Source organism: Caloenas nicobarica, chromosome 2 (assembly GCF_036013445.1).
Source record: "Caloenas nicobarica isolate bCalNic1 chromosome 2, bCalNic1.hap1, whole genome shotgun sequence".
NCBI classification, from domain to species: domain Eukaryota; kingdom Metazoa; phylum Chordata; class Aves; order Columbiformes; family Columbidae; genus Caloenas; species Caloenas nicobarica.
This window is the reverse complement of record NC_088246.1, coordinates 34694545-34717134: the sequence shown is the minus strand read 5'-3', so window position 1 is coordinate 34717134 and position 22590 is coordinate 34694545. Positions and strand designations below refer to the sequence as shown.

General features: G+C 40.7%; 2 protein-coding genes across 2 annotated transcripts in view; one reads left to right on the top strand and one right to left on the bottom strand.

Moving 5' to 3' along the window:
• HYCC1 (hyccin PI4KA lipid kinase complex subunit 1) overlaps window positions 1-22590 on the top strand; it is a 364011-nt gene that overhangs the window by 216976 nt on the left and 124445 nt on the right. The gene's annotated exons all lie outside the window — the stretch shown is intronic.
• On the bottom strand, window positions 940-19529 carry GPNMB (glycoprotein nmb). Its single transcript, XM_065628716.1, has 11 exons — window positions 19314-19529; window positions 14248-14397; window positions 13391-13534; window positions 11896-12075; window positions 10718-10876; window positions 9947-10255; window positions 8656-8778; window positions 7843-7945; window positions 6737-6942; window positions 4224-4311; window positions 940-3388 (listed from the first exon to the last, which is right to left on the bottom strand). The coding sequence occupies exons 1-11, from the start codon at window positions 19381-19383 to the stop codon at window positions 3235-3237; spliced, it is 1686 nt and encodes a 561-aa protein (XP_065484788.1). The 5' UTR covers window positions 19384-19529; the 3' UTR covers window positions 940-3234.

Genomic DNA, 22590 nt, shown 5'->3' with positions numbered 1-22590 from the left:
TGACAGTGAAAGTAAAGAATTACTTTTCAGACTGTTTTTTCCTCGCTCAGTTTGATGGTAGAACAATGGTATTAAGACTTAAAAGGCATAATCTTGTGAATTATAAAGACCTGTAGTGATAAAAGCTTTAGCTGTAAAGGAAATTTGACTATGCTGCACAACACTGGAGGCAGTCAGTTGTACTAACAGACCACAGTGTCTGGATGTGTCTTGCAGAATTTAATTTGATTCCTCTACAATTTCTTCAGGGGCTGGTGTTTCTTAGCCTTAGTTTCATCTTAGGAATACTTTTGGTAAGAAAAAAGTGTTACATCTGATGAGTCTCTTAATTGCGTGCTATAAAAAGTGTTCAAGAAGAAAAGGGGGGAGGAACAAAACTGTGGTTTGAAAGAATACTTCATCTTTTAAAGTCCTTTTTGTTAAACTTGTTACTCAACTAATGTTTCCATTTCTCTTGATAACAGGTTTGAAAAGACATTGTTTCTCAAGATGATGTACATTTATGTTTGATGTCATTCTTTGAAGTTATTTCTCCAAAGGGGATGCCTCAAACCCATCTTGTAACATTTGCTGACATTCACAAATTTGTTGTTTGTCAGCTGTTCTTGCCTTTGAAGGACATGAAGTTCATTTGTATCCTAATCTGTTCTGAAATTGGGTTCCTCGGCTGTCATCTGCTTGTTAAGAAAGGCTCCTCACTTCTTGGGTTTGTGGTGCTGTTGCTCTGAGTACACTTGAAGGAAGACTGCAAAGACTACTCAATAACCAATGGTAGTACCAAATGTGCTTAAGTGAACTAAGACTAAGGCAGGTCCAGTTGTGTCTTCTTGAGGTAGATACTGTTTTGGTCATCAATTAGGCAACTCATCATGTTGCTTATCTGAAAGTAGCTCTTTCTGAGACAAAGGAAATGTACTCTTTAAAATCATTAGGTGGTTTATTTGTCAGTGCAGCAGTTAGATTCCATTGTATAAAAGTAAAGATGGATGAAATGAAAGTTACAGCTGAAAATGCAAAATCAAACTATAAAAAATTAATATTGTGACATGATATTTTAAGGAAGATAGTGCAAGCCATTCTGTGTACTTAGGTTAAAGGATAAAAAAAGTTCTTAAAATATGCCCCAAATTTGTTTTCTATGCAAAAGCCTAAGATGTCTCTGAGCTCCTAACATGCAGTGTTTTACTGAAACAAGATGCTTTCTACATAAAACCTAGAGCAGTGAGAGCCTGTGTCATCACTGATCCTAAGCCTTATAGCTGTGACAAACCTTATTTTTTCATGCTGCATTACACGTCATCTTAAGTTTTTGACTAAACCTCTGTCCTGCCTCAAGCTAGAGCAACAAATACAAACTACAGTCCTTCCTGTCAGCGGTCTGACTGGTAACAGAGGACGTAACATTGACAGTAATTTTTGCAGTAAATGTGTTTTTTAAGTGGGAGAATAGTTTTAGATGTCCAGTTGTGGTTAGATAATGTTACCTATAAAGAAGATGGAACCATAGCAAATATGGTTCTTTCAGTAGTATAACTGAAATGGCCACAAAAGAATTTAAAAAATTGGACAACAAAAGAAATGAGACTGTTGAATTTTATAACTGTAGAACTGATCTGACAGGTATGTCCCAATCTACATTTTTTATATCCTCATTTAAAGGTGTCCATGCACACTGGGGAAGTGGTAGTGAAGACTACATTCAGATTGTGAATGAAGAGCATTTGACAGGTCGGCTAACATACCGGGAAAATATGTTTTGCTGATATAGTGCATCAGGAACTGAGAACAATATGTATCAGAGATGTTCCAAGACAGTAAATAAGCTAAATATTTTGAAATGCAGATCTTCAAAGAATTCAGTTATTGGAAATGGATTGTATAAAGTCATTTGCCCAGCCCCCTGTTGAAAGTTAATTTCATTTTTCATTATAAGCTTCAATATTATCAGCAAGGCTCTTATGGAAAATGAGCCTTTTAAAGCATTCTTTGGTCAGTTTTCGTGCAGAAGTTTACACTTTCTAAGCTGCGTCATGCAAAAGCAGAAACTGAAGCATAGTGCTTTACTTAGATTGGGGTTTTCATGCATTTGATTAGGTGGTCAAAGACAGCGGGATGGAAGAACAAGCAGAAATTAAGGTATCTGTCCCGCAGCAGAGAGAGAAATGGGAAGAGAAGCGGAAAAAGGGAATCCAGTGCTACCCTTCTGCTGACCCTTGTCCTTGAAGCACTTCTCTGCCCTCGGGGGAGTGGTGGTGCCAGGCCAGTATCTCAAGACCAGCAGGGACAAAGGAGACAAAGCCAGTGTCAGCCATTGCCTCTGAAGATGTTACATGGGACTCAGAGTAAGGTTTCAGCAGGCAGCGCCAAGCAGATGGGCCTCATCTTGTTGCTTGGGTGTCTGTGGTCTAGTTTATAGTGAGACTTGTGCACTGGTAGCTCTGTCCAGTAGGAGACTAAACATGTCCAGCCCTGTTTTCTGGCCCTGAGGCCAACAGGTATGTGATGAGCTGCATCCATGCTGTTGAATGTCATTACCCTGCAAAACAGGGTGCCTGCTGCCAAGCTCCTGGTGGGGAACGGTGCCTCTGGTGGTTCCCAGAATCTGGGGTTTGCTTGGTGAGGAGCTGGTCTGCCTGGGGCCAGACCGTGCTAGGACATCCCAAACAGCGGAACAGTGTCAGCAGTGCCATGCTGATGCCTGGGAATAGGCCATGGCATGTTTCATTCCACAGATGTAACATGTGCCTGCCCCCATGTCTGTTTTTCTCACAAAGGCATGAATCCTGCTAAAGCAGTAAGCGGCTATACTAAACTGTCTATTTAAGACTAAATATTTACAAGTAGTTTGTTTGTTTGTTTTTTGGTTGGGTTTTGTTTGCTTGCTTGTCTTTTTTAAAATCTTTTTTTTCCCCCCTCCAGATTATGCATCTGATTAAGTTTTGCAGGTAGTTAACCTAGAAATAAGAAAACCCAGATAAAAAGGGGGCGTGGTGTTAGTTATTCAGAAGAGTGTGTCCTAGATCACAAGCAAGAACAGCAAGTGCTCAAAACTACCTCCTTGTTTTCTACTATTTTAGTACCTCTAATTGCACCAAGCTCCCAGAAGTTACCATCCCATCTATATGTGCTTTCACCTTACCCCCTGGTTTTTTATAACAACAAGAAACTCCCATCAAAGTACAGTCCAGATACGAGTCCTGTACATAATCTAATAGCCAGTGTTAGACTAAAGGTTTAAACAATGCCTGGTTTGCTTTTCAGCAGAGGATTTCTCTCGGTGCTACTAGGGAAGAAAATGGCTTTGAAGTTGCTGAAGTAAGCAGTACGTCCCTCCTGGTTCCCTGCTTGTCCCGCGCTTCTCTCAATAGGCTTGTACTGCTTGTATCTCCTGCAAGGAATGCGCACAGTTAGTTGCTGAAAGACATTTAAACAAAGGTCAACATTTAGCATGTGACAAGTGCATAGGAGAATTAATAATGTATTTATAGCATATTTTTCCTCTTCCCCCTTTCAATTCCATGTAATGGTTAACTGCCGTGGGTTGGTAGTGGTGACTAAGGCCTGGTTACTGAGCAGGTGCTGTTGCTCAGCGGAGCACTGTTGCTCTGTGGAGGTGTTTCCTTCTCAGCACTGACTGAAGGGTGAGCATGCTCTTGACTCGGGAGTCTTGGTGCAATGTTAAAGTTCTGTGAGAAACATCCAAGCTAATAATGCAGTAGCATGTGCTTCTTTTAACTACTTTCCTGCATGCCCAGCACCTTTTCCCCAAATAATTTATTTGTCAATTATTTAGTGAAGAATTTTGATGATTAATTCTTGATCTGTCAGTCATTTGCAAACACTTCTTTTAAGAGTTTTAGATCTAAATTAAAATTTCTGTTTGTTAGATTTTACTGCATATATAAATCCCATCATACAGTTTGAGTTTGCTTACTGCTTACATGTACTTCCCAGGCCTTCTAGTGTTACTAGAATGTGTGTGCTTATAAATACAGAATGTAATTTTCTATGAAAGTCTTTAACATTTGCATATTTTCCAATGGTTTTGTGGCTGAAGGCAGTAATCTCGTTTTCTTGAATATTTGCCAGAGTATTTGTGAACAACAATTAAAAAGAAACAAAAATATAGATACAACAAACTTAAGTTGTTGGTTTTGTTAATTTAAACCAATATTTTTGACAGTTTCTTGAACTATTTTTAATCCTAGAAACTAGCCACTTACTTGTAAAGTACAAAAGCCCCAATGGCGGCAAACACTGCCAACAAACCAAGGAAGATAAAGACACCTTCTGTTGTTCCTGACGATGACCCTAGAGTTCAGAAAGTAGTTTGATTAAGAGTTAGCCCTTTTTTTTTTTTTTTTTTTTACAGTGAGAGAGATTTTCTAAAGAAAGCATCATTTTTACTTGATTGCTGTACAGATTGAAATAGGCCTAATACTTCTAATATGCTTTGCAGGGGGTGGTGCTTTCACATCCTAATCAGTTTAATTCTCGGTTCCAGCAGAGTGTGAGCTGGGCTTTGGCAGTTCTCTCATATAAGTCATGCCCCTGTGACACGTGGTTGCCCTTCCAGCATGAAAGGGAACGGAGGGTCTTGCTGGCACCCCACAATGTGAGGCTAATTTCCTCCTTGCCAATTTCTATGCCAGGGAAATGTTTACGCTGCGAGTATAAAAGATGCACTCTCTTTATGAGCTTTAATGTTCAAATCAGCTTCATCTTTCTCTTAAGAATGATGGCCAGGAGAAAAGGGGATGAAAAAGGAGTTTTGTAAGTGTTATTGTTTGTTGCAGTCCCATATGCTGAGATGGCAGAGTGCAGCAGAGAGCTTGATGGACTTGGGCTTCTTTGCCTTATCTAAGAGCTGGGCGCTGTGCTTCTTTAATGTGCTTGTTCTGGGAAATTAACTTTGGGCCCTGCCTGTCATTGAACTCTGCCTTCTGGTTTGCCATCAACCATTTCACTCACATCTACTCCTAATTCCATTGTATCTGATGGAAGAAGCCAAATCATTACAAGTTTGTTTGTTTAAATTTTTGTTAAATATCTTAATTTTCTGGTCCACAGGTTGTACTTTTAGCAAGTTTACTGACACTGAGACACATTCTTCGTCTTCTTATTAACACCAGTGTTTATACAGTGAAGTAACCTAGAGGTGAATGTTGGTTTACCATTCCAGTTATTAATTGATAATTGCTGTCTTTGAAAATCAAGAGATCAAATCAGAGTTTACCATTTACTTGGTACATGTGCCTCATATATCTCTTAGTTTGTTGATATAGTTGTTTGTGAGGACTTAACCTCATTCCTAGTTTACACAATATTTTTGCTGAGACTGTAGGGATTTGCTTTATTTTATGTATAAAGTAGGTCCTTGGACTAGTTTGCAGAGCAACACATACTGATGGGATGAATCTAAATCATAGGACTGCAACCTATTCAACAGCAGTTTAAGCAAGTTAAGGGCGGATGTTTTGTGCAATGCCCGCGTAACACAGACACAGTCCTGCTCAATTTTAAAGGCCAGATATTTAGGCACCAAATTACGGCAATTTTGGAAATTGATAAATACTTGGTCTTCTCTTGAAATGAGTGGAACACATGAGGAATGTTTGCAAATGTTAGATGGGCTCCTCCAGAAGGTGACTCAAAGCAGCAATCCCTCTTAGATCCTAAGTCCGCTTTGGTTATAGCGGAAGCCTCAAAGTACAACTTAGCTTTGATTTCTGGAGAAAACCTAGGAAGGCTAAGCCTTGTTAGGCTAAAGTTAGCCTCTCTGAATACAGTTTTGAAAAATTCTACTGCTTGCCTATTTTAATCTTTAAGAGCCAGAAGGCACTTAGAAGTCAGGTGTTGCGCCTTAGTCATTGTTAACTGATTTTGGTACAGCTGAATTTATACCCAGACTAAATAAAATCAACCAAAAATACTGTGGCAAATGACCACAAAGGCTCAGTTGCTTGGCTGACAGTAACAACAGAGTTCAAAAGAGCCACTAGGACATTGTAGCGGGAGGCCAGGAAGGCAATGGAGTGGGAGCAGAGGGATAGCATGATCATTTAGACTTGTGACTGAGGCTGAGTTTAATACCTGGTTCTGTTAAAGACTGCTCAGATAACCATGAGCAAGAAGACCCAGTGATACTCACTTGACCAAAAATAAACCTCCTGTTCTGAAATAGTCACTCTGGGCACACTCTGTAGTCAATGAATGTTACACAGACCTTTCCAGAACCTGATTCATCTTATGTAGAAACAGAAACCTGGTCAAGGTCACTGCGCTATAAAGATGGCCCAGGGCAGCCAGCTCAGCTGCAGACTTTGATTCTGTCTCAAATGATCTGAATTCCTCTCTTGTATTTCTCCATGTGTGGAGTAGGCTGGCTGGCATGTCCCCCACCTGCTTCTCTGCCCAACAGAGTTATTCTGTGGAAAAATACATTATGACTTAAGAACTATTCATATTCTGTGATACTGAAGGGTGTGTATAATTACTGTACTCATTGGATTGTAAACATAAATCAAACCAAGTTCTAACATCTAAAATTCCTGTAGGGAAAGAATCATCTCTTTATCTTTGCATGGACCCTCACACAAGCTGGTACAGTCTCAGCTGAGACCTCCAGGCATAATAAAAACCCCATATAAATTCCTGTGCTCATCCCCCCTGCAGGGAAATAACCACAGGGAGAAGCTATTCACAGCCAACCGGCATCTGCTCTGTGTGGACTCACCTCCGTTTACTGAAATCAGTGCACTGGCAAGGGCTTGACTAGTGTCATCCCCCAAGGTGATGTTTACACAGTATGTTCCAGGTTCTTCAAAAGCTCTCCTTATGGTGAGTAAGCATTCATCAGTGACAGTGACGGGGTCGCATACCACACTCTTGGACACCTGGCACGTGGGGTCAGAAACTACTGTGCAGACATCTGTGGGGAGACTTGGGGTGGGAAGAGAGAACACGTTGCATCTGTGGAGTCCTGCTAGTCCAGTTCATAGACACATTGCACTGATGCCCCAGTTTTATGCTGGTGCCTGTTTACTGAAATTAGTGACACGATGGTGACTTAAGAGTGTTTTATTAATACATTATATATTTTTTCTACATACCTATGCTTTTTATAGATACACGTTTATTTTATATAAAATGCATATATTTAATCTATAAAATTATGTTTGTTTTACATATCATTTGACATTTTGCGGTGATCACAGAATTACCTGCTTCGAATCAGCTTTTAAATTCTGTTACTTTTAATACACATAATTAAGAAAAGAATGCATATTCTTGTATGTAGTATCATGTGCCAAAAAAGTAAACACTAACTTAAGAGAGGTTAATTGTTTTCCAGTTGCATTACCAAGACAATTCTTGTACTTCTCAGTCCTCTAAACTCTAATCCCCTTCTGGGAGCTAGGAGTATTAATGCAGTGTTTTCCTATCCAAGAAATTGCTTTGACACACCCGTTTACTCTAAGTGCCAAAAAATCATGTCCAAAAAGAAAGTGTTTCCTTCCAGTTTCAGTAGACTACTTCCCATTTTACAGTAAGTGCTGGAGTCTTGTCTTGGCCAGGGAAATATAGAATTGTTTCTCCCCACTATCTAGTTCTCTTATTTTTAGTGAGGCTTGATATTTCTTCTGAATCCTAACAGCCTGGCAGTAACCTCTGTTGACATAGCTTACAAATGAGACTTGCATTATCTTTAGCTCCAGTCAAGAAATAGAAACACTGCAGTTCCCAACTTTTGTTTGTGCAGTTGCATCTAAGTGCAGACAGTGTTCCAGCACCTAGTCTTATTTAAAGAGGGACAACTGACAGTTCTATTCACACACTTACCTCCCTTGGCAGGTAACAACAAAGTCAACCAGTGAGTTTTCAGCTTGACTTTCTGTTGTCTGGATGCTTGTCATCTGAATAATATTTACCTCAAGGATTCCCTCTGGGAGAGGAAACAGATGTCAAAGGTAGGACACATGACAAGCTCTGAAGTCTGTGCGTACAGAACCTCAAGTGTTTGGCTGATGCTCTGTTCAGATCTTGTTTTCCATAACCTCCTCCCTCCTTTAGTACTTCTCTTGAAGGGTTTGAAAGCTGAGAAGTTTTGTAGTGCTGTCGCTATGAGGCTGCTGCTTTTCTATTATTATTATTTACTTATTTCTTTTACAAAATCACCTGCCCTTTCCACTAACCATGATTTTTGTGCATGCCAAGGTCCACTCAACCTTGTGTGGCCCCCTCAGGCCAGCACGCTTCAGGTCTGGCAAGTTCAGAGGCTGATGATATAGAAGGTAGTGATATGGTGCACATGCCCACCAGCCATTTCCCAGCCCAGGTGCCTGAGAACATCACGTGTAGGATGGTGACAGCCATCAGCAGGCATCCAGAGCAAGGCCCAGCCTCGCGTGTCTGACACCGAGGGGCCATAACCTGTGCGGCTAGATCCTGGCACAGTGTGTAAAGAAAGCCAAGTCAGCCAGTTAGCTGTCTGTACATTAACTTTTAAAAATGTCAGCAAGGTCCAAGAGAAGTATCTTATTGTGGGTTTCACGGATTTGTTAAAAAGGAGCCTAAATAAATGTTATTGCTACTGTACATAGATGTACATTATTAGCCCCATTCCTCTGTTCAGTTGTTGACCCACATCCTTACCTACAACAGAGATACCAGTGCTGTAGTATCCATTTCTGTAAATATGGCAACCTCCATCAGGATTATCTTCCATTGTTTTGACAGTGGTAGAAGAGTCTGAATTAGAAGATTCTCCGGTCGTTACTGTTGAGTTGAGGGAGAAAGAAAAAGTTCTGCACAGAGGTATTCTGAACGTGGCCATATGTTTCAACTGCATTAATTACATAGGTCGTTAGTGAGTTTGGTTTGCAGCTGTGCAGTCATGTATGTATCTGTATGCGATCATGGTAAAAGCCTTAAAGAAAACATACACCCAGCTATAGAACCCTGGAGTGGCCTGGGTAGCCTCACTCTAAAAGCCACCTTGCTAGTCACCCATCTCTGTGAAATGAAAGTGAGACTGCAAGGCTTGATATAATTAAACACTTCTTTATAATTCCCAAATCAATTATAGAAGAAATCCAAAGGCCAATAAAAGGTTTAAAACGCTCTCTTTAAAAGCAGGTATTTTCCGATTGCTCTACATTACAGCTCGTGGAAAAATGAAGGGGGAAGTGGTGCAAATTATAGCTTTCGTTTCATTTTTCATTCTGGCCGAGCATTTTTGTAAAAGCACTTATTAAAATTTGGAAATTTGAAAAATAGAGCCACATTTACATTTTAATAGTAGTAGTATTGTAGCTACCCAGGCTGAAACTGCAGGCCTTTTGCAAACCTTAAAACCCTCTGAGGTGATAAACCAATGCTCAACATAATTAAAGTTTTTCTGAAATATGATAGTGCATAAATTTAAAGTGGAAAAACCATGCTGGGTTAATGCCATGTGGAAATCCCATATTTTGGAATATCAGTAAGTTTTTTCTAATTCAATCCAATCTCATTTTGTGTGGAAGTTAATGCAAACCAGAAAGGAACTAGTTATAAGAGTGTTCTAGTTTACCTCTTTCTCGCTTAAAATTGACGTCTTGCCTCAAAAGATGACCCTGAGTAGGCAAGGCTAAAACCGCTTGACCTGACATGGCAGAGGATGTAAAAACAAATTTATATGTACTGCATGTCCACCTCAAGACAGCAGACGCTGTCACTGTGGTGGTACAACTGGATGCGTAATGTATTAAATGTGTAAGTGATGCCTATCGTAGAAGAGTTTATGGTTATTGATTCTGTCTGTAAAACAATTTATAGAGGGTTTGCAGAGCCTTGCAGCTCTTTCACTGATGACAGTAAAACTTCTGAAGATATGAACTTAAAATGTCAGAAATTAAAGTCTTAGCATAGCTCTTAATATCACTGCTGTTCGGTAAACTCTTACCTGCTGAGGTGGGCGGTGGTGCGGTAGGTGTTACTGGTTTGCAAGGTACAGGTATAATGGCTTGGACAGTTAAATTCAGAGTGAAGTTTCCTTGCAGAGTATAGGTGTGAGACGTAGTGGAACCACTGGCTACAAATAAGCCACTTCCATCTCCGAAGTTCCACTTGTAGGAGATGGCAGAATTATTAAGATAGTAGCTGGGGTCATGGATCTTCACCTCAAATGTGATTGGTGAGTCTTTGATAAAAATGGAGTCCGAGATGTTGCGGTCGTGTTTTTGGAACATACTCACAGAGAGTGGAATTTTGTCTGTGCGGGAGAAAAAAGTAAATAGATAAAGCATACATAGCTGGCTGTAAACAACAAACAGCTCTGAAGTCCGTGAACAGCAAGTCAGAATATGAGACATTAACTTCTTTAACATGGGTTTCTACTTTAATTTGATTTACTGATCTGAGGAGTGAATGTCAGTAGGAAACAACTACCCAGAAAAGTATGGGAACAAATGAAGAATCGCAGGCATCTGTAGAAGATTACATTTCCTCTCGTGAATAATTTTTCATTACGAAGTTACAGTGTCACAACTGAGCTAGATACAAAGGTAGATGACACTATGCAAGGCAATTTACCAGAGATTCCACATTCATATTAAAAAACTTTCTTGGGCCAATGTCTTGTGTTCATGCCAGGTGATGCTTGTGCTGAATTCCTTTACCACCTAAACGACACATACCCCCAGTATTTTATTACAGTTTATTCCAGCGTGCTCACCTGTTACAACATAAACGGCAATTGCTCTTGCAATTGGAACATACGCTGAGTGCCCTCTCCTGTAAATGCGTACTGCCATCACGTGTTTGCCAAGACTGATATTTGCTGTGTTGACTGAAAATGTTGCTGAAGATCGTCCAATTGTTTGGTAGTACTGACCTGAAACAGAACATGACCTTACAATATGTTCTCCCCTTCGGCCCAGCTGCAAGCTGTTTTAAGCCAAGCAATATCTCTGGGAATCTTGGATTGTCTAAATCAAAATGAATGGTTTAGAATTGTCTTTCAGTTATCTGGCAGGTGTTTTTGGAGGGCTGACTACTTTTACAATGTGTTTACTCCCATTATTTCTGTGTTTTTTCAAAGGTGTCAGAAAGCTGTCCCAAATTTCACTGATCCAAGAAAAGGCATTTGCCAAGGCATCTACATCTTTCCAAAGCAATTACATTACATAGTTATTAGGATTATGTAGTGGATAGTGTTACTACTTAAGCATTTTAAGTGATCATGTGTTTGTATACTTTCAGTGTAGCCAGAAGATATAATACCTCTTGCTTCATACCCTAGAGCACTTTGTATAAATTTGCTTGTTTGTCTTTGTAACAGTGATGGAGGTAGGTAAATGCTATCACTCTATGTAAAATTTGGGACACTATTATTATTATTATTATTATTACTCATGCTGATACTGATGATAACACTGATTTAGCCAAGCTAACTTAGGCTACTAAGATTTAGTATGTGGCCAATGTCAGGATTAGCCCAACCGTTATATACATAAGAACTAGAAACACTGAAAATCAGCATCTGTGACCAGATCGGTACCACATGGTCAGTGGCCTTTTCACCTTCTCCCCAGAGGCAAGAAGTGCTGCACTGTTAAACTGGCTTGAAGACATACAGTGCTGTGGTCTCTCTTAAACTTAAGAATCTGAAGTGACAGTGAGCGGTCAACAAATCATCTCACTGACCTGCCCAGACCCTCTCTTTTCCTAGAGAAGTGTCTTGAGTACTACTGAAAGGAAATTTATTTTCTTCAGTGGTAGTCCTGTGAATGGAGATTTAAAGAGAATCTCCTGATAATCCATGCTTTCCAGACCAAACAGCTGATGGCCTCTCTGGAAAGTGGGGAATGAATTCAGGATTTCCACTCGAGAGGGTTGTGTTGCAGTACTAACCAAATGTGTGAAACACGTAGACAAAGTTCCTCCTCCTCCAGCCAGGAAAATGAGGGAAGGGTCTGCCATCTGGGAATACATTATGGCTGTGGTTGCTTGTGCAGTTTTCCCAGCCACAGTCGTCAATCCATTCAGTCCAGTTGTAGACATAGACTTGCTGATCCTGGGAAGCTGGAGGATCTAAGTGTAGAAATAGGACATGTTCCCAGTCAACTGAGAGATGTGCAGAAAGTCAGGAAACAGGAGACAGACACCCCAGGTTAAAGCAGTTACTGCGTTTAAACAAGTGAAGTGGGGTATTTTTAGACTGACATTCAGTTTTTTCTAACATTGTGCTTTGTGGTTGGTTGGTTGGTTGGTTAAATGTAAACACCGAATTGTTCTGGCTTGGCATTCTAGTTTTATTTAGAAGCTTAAAAAGTATTACTGTCCCATGGGCCAGGTACAATTTAAAATTGCTTGCCCAAAACTTGCTGTTGAGTACACAGGACACTACTGTTTCACCAGAATTAGTGGGGCTATCTGGATATTTTGCAAGCAGAATCTAAAATTTTAAGTAGAAGTGGCAGCCACGGAAGCACTGTGAGGAAGTGACTTAGTTTGTTTTGTCAGAAAAGTTTTCTATGGCACCTTTAAGTAACTTAGACATGAATTTCAGTTCCTTCCTGAATAATAAAAAGACAGTTTCCTTCCCCAAACAGCACAACAGATATTAAGTAGAGAATGGATAGCAACCATTAACAAAACATTAGACAGTCAAAAAGTTGAACTCAGGCTGCCAAAAAATTTACTGATATGTCTTGAAATGAAAATTACTTTGATCAGTAAAAAAAAATTATTGAACATTTATGAGTTCAGAGAAAGAAAGGTGCAACAGCCTGTTTCACACATTGGAATTATTATAGGGTTTTTGCTCTGTGTAACAGTAAATAAGATGGAAAAAAAAGTGATTCTCTGATGAAAAGATTGCTTGATTTTTAAATGATTTATTTTCTTGTTTGTTTTTAATTCTTAAGATGTGGGAATGTGAGATTTATTCTTTCTTGAGGGTTTTGCAAGATGCAGATGATGGTTAGTGAGTTCTACAATTCCTAATTAAAAAAAATAAATCTCAATTTAATAAACTGACAGCTTTACGAATTTGGAAGAAAACCGTGTGACTGTGCAGCCTTGTGACCAAGCTGAAAAGCAGTAACAGTTTTGTTAGGAAGCCAAATTAGCGTCACTGTTTTGGGAAGGCAATTTTATAATGAAGGCAGATCTTAAATTAGCTGGTCGTTATATGTAGCGGGTGCAGAACAATACAAATACCACAGTGATCTCCTGAGGAAAGAAGCTGGTGTGGCAAGGTGATGCATGAGTGTGGTTATCAGTCAGAAGTACCATGGCTGTTGTTCACAGGATGCGCTTCTGATGTTTTCAGAGATTCGTGATGTGTTCCCACCAGCACCACAGTCAGACACGTGCACAGTGCAGGCAGATTGCCGTTACCTACCCTGGGTGCAGTTTCTCTTGTATATTATGTTGCTGTCATTATCTTCTGTCTGGCACTTGGGAAACTTGAGAGTCACAACAAAGGTCACGTTGGATCCTACCAGTGCTGGACTGTCAGTGTCCAGTTTGGCTGTCACCCTTCCACCTGTAGAAAGGAAAATTGGTCTTCATGGCAGTAAAGAATGCATCAGAGCAGCATCTGCCTTCAACTGTGCACTATTTACATTACAAATGCTTTATTGATTCCTCTGTTTCCAATGGGTTTTGTGCTTGTAAGTCACTTGCGCTCTTACCAAAACCCCAACTTAGAGTAATCAGAGGGCCTCATCATATCCACCCACATCACTTACTGGTCTGTCATTCATTTCCTTCTTAGAGCTAAGAATATGCATTTTTTTACCCATGGGGGTCAATATTTTCCATAAGAGAATATTTTCGTTTCTCCCCGGGTTTACAGCTGTTAGACCTCAGCTCAGACAAGGTGATAATAAACAGGGTCTTCACCAAAGTCACCAAACTGAAGCCCACAATGCTCTAGCAGTTGGAGCTATTTGTCCTCTAAGGCATGTTTCAAATAAGGGATTATCCTAGAGTCCTGGCCATCAGTACTTCTTAGTAAGTATTAATGTCTGAGACTATGAGTCACGGGAAAGCATTTACTGTAACAACTCGCTGTTCTTCTTCCCCAGACAACCTGCTGGGAATGGTATCAAAGCCAATCGTCTCTAATTTGCTGTTCCTTGCAGCAGTGGTGGATATTGCACCTAAGAAAAAGCACTATAGCACCTGCACTCTTCAATAAGGTGGATTTTTCTGGCCAGTTTTCTCAGCGTCTTTGAAATGCATATGCGTGATTACCTTTCCAGGAGTCATTCCATCTGGGATCTCCTTCTTCCCAGAAAGGATAAAGCTTTTCATTCCATGTATTTTGATCACTAGACCAGCCTTGTATCTTCTTGTAGGATGTGACAGGAGAAGTTGTTCCACTGGTCAGCACATCTTGATACCCTGGAGATGAAAACAAACATGCAACATAACAGCATTTTCACTACCACTCTATAAAGACGTTGTTCTTGTGCTTAACAGCCTTCTTATCATGACTATATTCTTGTAGGGATTAGAAACCACAAGTAGAAAGTTATGGAATTTTATCATTGCAGCTATAAACACATCAACTACGACCAATATGAAGACAATTCCACCACTGACAGACTGACATTTTGCTACTTGCACCATTGGAAGCTTTTCAGAGAAAGAATTAAAAAAAAATTATAACATTTTGACCATGTCATAACCATTGTTTGTATGAAAGGAAAGAACCTGGCAACAATCAGGCTAGTTGTACAGAGGTTGCTTGATTGCTGACTGCTTTGTGCTTGCCTGGTAATAAATCCATGAGTAAAAGGCTAACAGCATAAATTCACTCTGTGTCTGCACTGTGCTCCAGTGGAAATTATGCCAGGAATTAATTTTGACCCAGTGAAGCTTCTTTGGTAAGTTGGCCGGTGGTTTGGGTGGGAGGGGTGGAACCAATTGTAACTGAAGCTGGTATTTCCAGAAAAGGAAATTTAGAGCCGAATAGTAAATTCAATGTGTTTATAATATAAAACCATAATAGCTTCATGCCTATTACTTTAAAATGACTCAGATATTAAATAATTTTAATAACCTCTTTCTTCTCATATTACTACAAATGATAGGCTCAAACTTTTCCCAGGCCTTCTAGGATCCCCCTTTATGTCACGAAGTACACATACTGAGAAACAAAGTAAATATCCAAGTAATCTGTAGGAACATGCCAACCACTGTAGAATGCCGTAAGTATGTGTTTCCAAGTAGACCTATAGGCAGAGTTCCATTAAAGCTTGGGGGCTTTAAACAACTGTCATGTTAATGAGGGAACTGCTGGGTGTGTCACAACATCAAGGGACTTAGGATTTCTTCTGCTTTTCGTGGCTTTATTCTATAGGTAGCTGATACTGAATGCTGCTGAGATTTATAGCCAAGTGCAACAAAGAGCTGGATGATTTTAAGGAAAATGCAGAGACCTGTAAGAAGGGCAGGAATGGCCCTATGCGCTCTAATGTAACCAGCTGTGTGGGAATTCCTCTGAGTTTTGGAAAAGGCACAGAGCAGGTGTAGCCAGTCTAAGCACGGTCTTTGTGGGCATGTGACTCCTAATTTTACTTCAAGGGGGAACCCCAGAAAGCACTGAAGAAGAGGCAGGAGCTGCTTTCTTTTGATGTTTATTGCCTAGTGAGGTTGCTGCTGGGCAGGAAGGATGTCCCTTGGCCAGTCGCATCTCAATGGTCACTCTGAACTGATGCTGGCAGCTCCCTCCCCAGCCTCTTGAGTCTTGAGGACTGAAAGGTTTGAGGAAAAGAACAAGTTTTCCACTCAGAGACATGGTCTCCCATGGTCTTTCGCCCTACAGGAACTCCCCACAGTTTCACTTAAATCACTTGAATTAAGTCTTTCCTGCAGGTTTAATAAATTTTGATGTGAGCAAAGCATAACATCATGACTGGCATTTACTTAATGGCCTTTATCACATGCTGTATTGTTTTAGTCTTGGTCAGAAGAAGAGTTGGGTAATGTTGTCTTTCAGAAACTTTTCTCAGGAAAAAAACAGATTAGCAACTATAAAAGTATTTCACAAAGGCTTATCAAGTTCAATTACATTTTATGTGTTTAAATTAATGTGTTGTCTTATTTGAAAGTAAGTACCTAGGGATTTTTCCCAATTTATTTTTCCCATTCTCTTTGATTTTATCTAAAAATCATTTAATGAATAAAAATATTTAGATTTTGTCACATCAAAATATTTCAACCATTATTTTTCCCAAATGCTCATCAAAAAGAGCTGGAGCACTTTTAATTTTATAAATGCTTTTGATTTTGAATTTTCAATAATAATCCTTGAATTCAGAAGACATTTTCCTGTCCAGCTTTGGTAACAACTGTGGTCACTGCTTCTAAATCAAAAGCTCCTTAGGCATTTCTGTGCCTCCCTGATGTGCTTTGTTTATTTCAATCAAATATAAAACATTTCACAAGCTTCAGGACAAGACAAAGACATTTTTTCAGATGAGCAAAGGCTTCAGTACTAGTTTCTCTAACACATGGAACTGAAGATTTTCAGTTGCCGAATTTAAAGGAACAAAAAGATTTAATGTATTTCTTCTTTAACAATGACAAACACTCAAGAACAGATGTTGGCAATAACCACAATTAGAGCAATTCAGTTCAAAATAGAGTAATATTACACTCTGAGGCGTTGATTACTGTACTAGTTTTGGTGAGGTAATCATAGAAGAAAAGAACTTATACTCTGACTTTCTTCTTTCTCATTCTGGTTTTCATTTTGATGATAAAAGGAGCAAAGAAAAAAGTTCAGCATTTCCTGATAGGGTGTGTTAGCCATGAAAGAGAGAACGAAAGCCAATGTTAGAACAACAGCAATAAAAAGATGATCCAGCTAAAAAGGGTGTAAGTGTATTAGAAGTAAAAAGACTGATGTTATTGCCAAACGACGAAGACAGAAAATAATGTAAACTTTCTAAAATTACGTCTGGAAACATAATAAAGCAGGATGAAAAAGGATTTGAGGAACAACTTGCAAAATCATAAAAACTACTGGGTTTTGGTTTTTTTTTTTTTTTTTTAATACAAAAGTAGTGGAAAGCTTGCCAGAAAGTCTGTAGGGCCAAAAGATGGTGTAGATACAGAAGCAGCATTCAGGGAAGATAAAGGGATAGCATGAAGGTAAAAAAAAAAAAAAAAGTTTACGTTTTCATTCACAAAGGAGGAGCGTGAGAGGTTTTTGTGCTAGAATTTTCTTTACAAAGATGGAGAATCTCAAAATGAAGTGCTGGCACCAAACAAACAAACAAAACCAACCAACCAAAAGTAGAACAAATAACAAACTGAAGAAGTTCTCTAGATAGGATGGCTCAAAAAGTATGGAAGTTATTCGAGGGTGAAATAAATGAGCTCTTAACCATAGCATGTAACATCTTGCTTAAAACTGCTTCAGTGGCTGAGAAATAAAAGTTGGCAAATGTGATGACAGTTTTTAAAAACACTTCCAGGAAAGATTTAGAGGATTATGAAAAGTTTGAGGCTCACATTGAAGAAGTGGGTAGGAACAGCAGTGAAGAAAAGAATCAGCAGATACAGTGGATAATTATGATATGCCATAAAAGGAGTGCATTCCTCACAAATATATTTGAGTTTTGCTGAGGGAGCCAGAGAGCATGGGAACAAGGCTGACCTGCTTGTCACAGTCTGCTTGACTTCCAGACAGCATTTGTGGAGGTCCCTCACAAACGGCACATAAAGAAACTAAGTTACCATAGGATAAGAATGAAGGATTTCCCATGAATAAGGAGTTGGTTAGGATGAAGAATAAGTGGCCAGTTTTCTCAACTGTTGCAATAATTTTAAATGTTCATAATCTGGAAAACAGATAAACAGTAAAGTTCTTTAATCTGCTGAAGACAGCATCTTAAAGTAGTAGAAGGGAGGACCACGTCAGACTCAATAACTCAAAACCGTGTGAAATTCAGAATAGTTAAATGGAACTTTACTTACAGAATGAGGGGCTCTAAACCAGCTATCACTGCTCAGAAATGAGATCTCATAGCTTTACAGTTTTGAATGCAGTGCTCATTAGTAGCTAAAAAAACTAGGAAAAGGCTAGATAGAAAACAAAGATGAAAATGTCATTACAGCATCGTGTAATTCCATGTGTATCCATGTCTTGAATGCTGTGTGCTCTGTTCTCTGCAGCTCAAGCAGGGTTTAAGAGAACTGAAAAAATACAGAAAAAGGTGGCGAGGATGCTACAAAGGGATAGAATTGTTTCCGTATGAGGAACAGCTAAATAGACCGTGTCTTGAGCCTGAAGAGGTGACAGAGGAGAATATAAAAACAGAATCAGGAACAGCATGGAGGAAGAAGCAATTTGTCGCTATTTCTGAAAGCACAAAAGTTAAGGAGAATCAAATGAAACCAGCAGGTTACAGTTTTTAAGCGTGTAAAAGATATTTCTTTATGTAAGGCACAGTTAAGGTGTGAAATATCTTGCTGGCAGGATGTTGCGTGTGCCAAAAATTTATACCGGTTGCAATCAAAACTTAAGTGCATGAACGGATGGAAGGAAAGTCCAGTAAAAACTGTTAAAGATGAAGACTCTGCATCTGACAGAGGCAGTTCTGGTGCTATAAATCATCACAGGCTGGAAAAGTGTCCTGGGTAAATACCGGTATCCACTTGCCCAGTTATGCTTCCATTACTGTTTCCCATTGGAGACAGGTGTAAGGCTAGATGGATACTCAGCTGGACCTCAGCTTTTAAGGTCTTCGCTTTCCTTACTGCAGACCCTGGAACTGGACCCTAAAATCCCATTTCTGGGTTCCCAGCCCTGAGGTCAGCGAGTCAACCTAAGGCTTGAGTCAAACTGGGGACCCAGAAAGAAGCTGAGAACAAGCCCAGTGCCTGCACACCGTGGCTTGAGGATCTAATTTCTTGACTGGGCTCCTTGAAGTCGGGGACCCACAGGTCTGGGCGTCCCGGCAGGGAGCACAGCCTCTGACGTGGCTTCTCCCAGCCACAGCTGAGCTGAGCAAACTGGGAGAAGTGCATTCTGCATCTGCCTTTTTAGCCATGCTTGAGCTGGGGAAATATCGTTAGAAATTCGTTGAAATGAGCCAAGGCTTAGCTCCGGTCAGCTCTGTGTATTTGCAGCATGTTTCTCCAGCTTTGGTGACATTTCTACCCAGAGCTATGCAACCCTGAGGTGGAGCTAGCTGTTGCCTACCTGTTACCTGTTACCTGCAAGGAGCAGCCGTTTTCACAGCACCCACTCAGGACTTCGAACCCGAGGAGGCAGGGAGAGAGGACGGGGTGAAGGAAGCACTCACGTGTGGCGGCAGCACACAGCACTGCTTCGGCCAGGAACAGGAGTCCGAGGTGGTGGCAAACACCGCTCATGGTGCCGGAGACCCTGCGTCGAGCTCAGCGTGCGCGGAGGAGCAGAGAGCGCCCGGTGCCTGCTCACGGTAACTCCTCCAGTCCCCACTGAGAAGCGAGAATGAAGTTTCTCCGCTGCTTTGCTCTCCAATTAAATTAAGGGCCCCAGGACTCATCATGTGATGGAATTAAGCAGAGATGCATGATTTTGTCTTCAGCTTCTTTCAGCTCATGTGCTTATGACTCACTCCCTTTGCTTTCAACATTCCCTGGGATTTCTGAGAGACCTGTTTAGAGCCACACCGTTTACCTCGCAGGCATTTTTATACTAGTTTTACACTATGATCAATTTTTGTACTTAATTTGTTTATAAATTAGGAACGTTTAGTTCCAGAAATCCAAATTAACTCTTACCCCAGCCTGATTTGCGAATGTTACTGCAACAGCTCACTGCTGCATTCGATGGACCCTTCACCACTTAACCGTGTTTCTTTCCTCACATGCTGGGCAACAACTGTGAACAAAATGGAGACTGGCCAATTCTAATAGATCCCTGGGCTGCACCCCTGATCAGAGCTGATTATTAAGGAAAATGTTATTTAAACATTTAGTGGGCATGTGTATGAGCCGTCTGACCACAGCTGCACAATACGATGTGCCCATGGTTAGAGGTGCCATCGCAGACCATATGTAGTGATGGCCGGTCAATATCTACCTCACAAGTTGCCATGACCTACACGCAGACAAGTACTTCATGGTGCGTAGAGATAAAGGAAAAACAGACTTTGCTGCCCAGCCTATATAATGAGTTACAACCAATGGCTCAAGAGGAGCAGGGTAATATAAGCAGATTGGCAAACACTTCACTTAGTGGTTTAAATTCAGGTTCAACGTGCTCTACCAGCCCAGGTGTTCTTCTGCAGGCAGTGCAGCAACTGAATTTCATTGCAGCCCTGGCAGCCTCGTGAAGTTTCTTGCTTTTGTTTGCAGCAAAGAACAAACTTTGGTGAGACGACGTGGCGTAGAAGCAAGTATGGTCCTCAAGACGGGAGTTCAGTAGTGGTTTCAGTGAGCCCGAAGCATAGCACTGGCAAGTGAGACACTGGCTAGCCAGAAACCAGCAAGCCGGGCAACACTAGACAGTTTTTATTTTGGGCAGGGCCAGCAGAAGCCTCTAAGTCCAAGGCACTGTCAACAGAATGAAGAGATTGCCTAATGGAAGGAGATTCTACAACTGTGACTACTTATTATTTTTAGGGTTTTTTACTTGTTCTTAGTTTCTTCTGTATTTCTAGCATTTTCTATTAGCCGTAAGTTAGTGTCGCTACCCAGAGCCCCCCAGCCAGCATTTCTCTCAGCTACGCAGGCTCTGATGTCCAGCCCATTTTGCACATGCAGACTCCTTGCTTCAGCACCCTCCTGGCTGGAGCCAGCCCTCCATCCCGCTGCCAGCCCAGGAAAAGGGTGAAGGCAATAGCCTTAGGGATACCAGGCTTGTTTGAACTAAGCCCTCATCATCTGGCAGAAAGGAGAGGGAGCATAAGTCAAAGTCAAAGCTGTGACTGACTACGCAAAAAAATCACATGATTGCAGCATCCTCATGTGATTGCTGCTTTTTTTTGTTGTTATTAAATCAACTACATTCTCAGTTGAAATGTCAGGTTTCGAAGCCATTCACAATTATTTTTTAAACCATGTGGGACATTAACTTTAATTGCACTCCTTTGTTTCCAGGTTGCTGATCCTAGAAGTGAAAAGTGACCTTCAAACACTGTGTTTCAGCACTGAAGGCCTGATCCAAAGTCTGCTGGGGAGAAAGGAGGTTTGAACACTCGTTTCCAAGAGAGTTTTGAGAACCTCCACAGGATAACTGCTGACAACAAATGCCTGGTAATTAAAACCAAAAATTTATCAGCCTAAAAACAATAAAGTTGGTTAGGACGGAGGTTTTTTTCCGTGTTATTTGATACATGAAAATGTTACATAAATACTGACTGACACTCTCCATAAGGGCCAGCTGGTGGAAATTATTAAACACGTCGTAAATAGACTTCGGGGGCACTGAGGATCAGGCCTGTGGTTAGAGCAATCCAAACCCACCAGGGCTGGGGTAATCACTAAAAGGTGGCCGCACTGTGACACTCTGGTCCTTCGCGTTCTCCCTCCTCAGCGCCTGGGCCTTAGACTACACGCTCCTGGAGGGCTGTCACAGAAAATGTTTGGATCTGCTTGTGCTGTAGCTGACAGTGTTAGCAAGAAAAGAGGAGAGGAGGAAGCCCTAAAAGAAAGGAAGAAAGAGCTAAGAGGAACAGAGAAGTAAAAGGAGTGAAGAGAAGAATAAAAAAGCCGAAGAAAAGTATGAGAAGTGAAGACCGATGTGGCCATCTGAAAACTGAGCTGACTTCTCCGAGTGTCCCAGCTGTAGCTATGTCTGAAAATGGGTCCATCTGAAACACTGAAGAGTTGCTTGAAACCGGTTGATCATCACCAGATCTTAAATTAACTTTATAGATTTTACATTATTATTCTTGGTCTCTGAGAAACAGCTTGGCAGTTAAAACAACTGAACTGAGTTGTGCAGCCATAAAAGAGAAAAGATTTTAAATAAACCCAAAATATTCTCCCAGCAAAGAAGCACACATTCGGAGAGACTTAGGGCTTAATCTGACAAAGAAGCGGGTGGGTAGGAAGTGCTTGCTACTTCACAGCTTTAGCACCTCAGTTATTAAAACTCATTGGGCAGATATACATCTCTGCTACCTGAAGGCCTGTCAGATGACAGGGTGTGAACACATCATGTGTACCTGCATGTCTAGACTGGGACAGAGCTGGCACGCTCGCACTGCTATCACATCGCCATCTCCACAACACGAGTACAGGGATTGTTAATTAGTGCTCGCAGGAACTTAAAAAAAGAAAAAAAAAAAAAAGGATTTGAAAAAAAGAACTTGACTTCTGGCCAAGCCAGCAAAGGAAAATGAGACAATCTTGTTTTGGCAACCAGGTACTTTTAGGTAAATCCTGTCTGCTGTTACCAGTGGTCTCTCAAAGGAACTCTGCTTAAGGCTGGACAAGTTCCCTTTCTGAGAAGAAATCATCTGTGTCTCGCTTCATGTGGGGCAGTGGTCATCAGCTGACTGAACCAAACATGTAAACACAGCAACGTTAGCAGTCTGCAGTTTTTCTTTTTGTATGGAGGAAAAAAAACCTCTACAAAAGCTCCTGATC

What these genes read in the sequence shown, in the direction of transcription:
- GPNMB (XM_065628716.1), bottom strand. Translation starts at nt 19,383, where the DNA reads ATGAGCGGTGTTTGCCACCACCTCGGACTCCTGTTCCTGGCCGAAGCA. An exon ending in GCTGTGTGCTGCCGCCACAC is followed by an intron (nt 14,398 to 19,313) that starts GTGAGTGCTTCC and finishes TTTCATCTCCAG; the next exon opens with GGTATCAAGATGTGCTGACC. An exon ending in CACTGGTATCTCTGTTGTAG is followed by an intron (nt 7,946 to 8,655) that starts GTAAGGATGTGG and finishes TTCCTCTCCCAG; the next exon opens with AGGGAATCCTTGAGGTAAAT.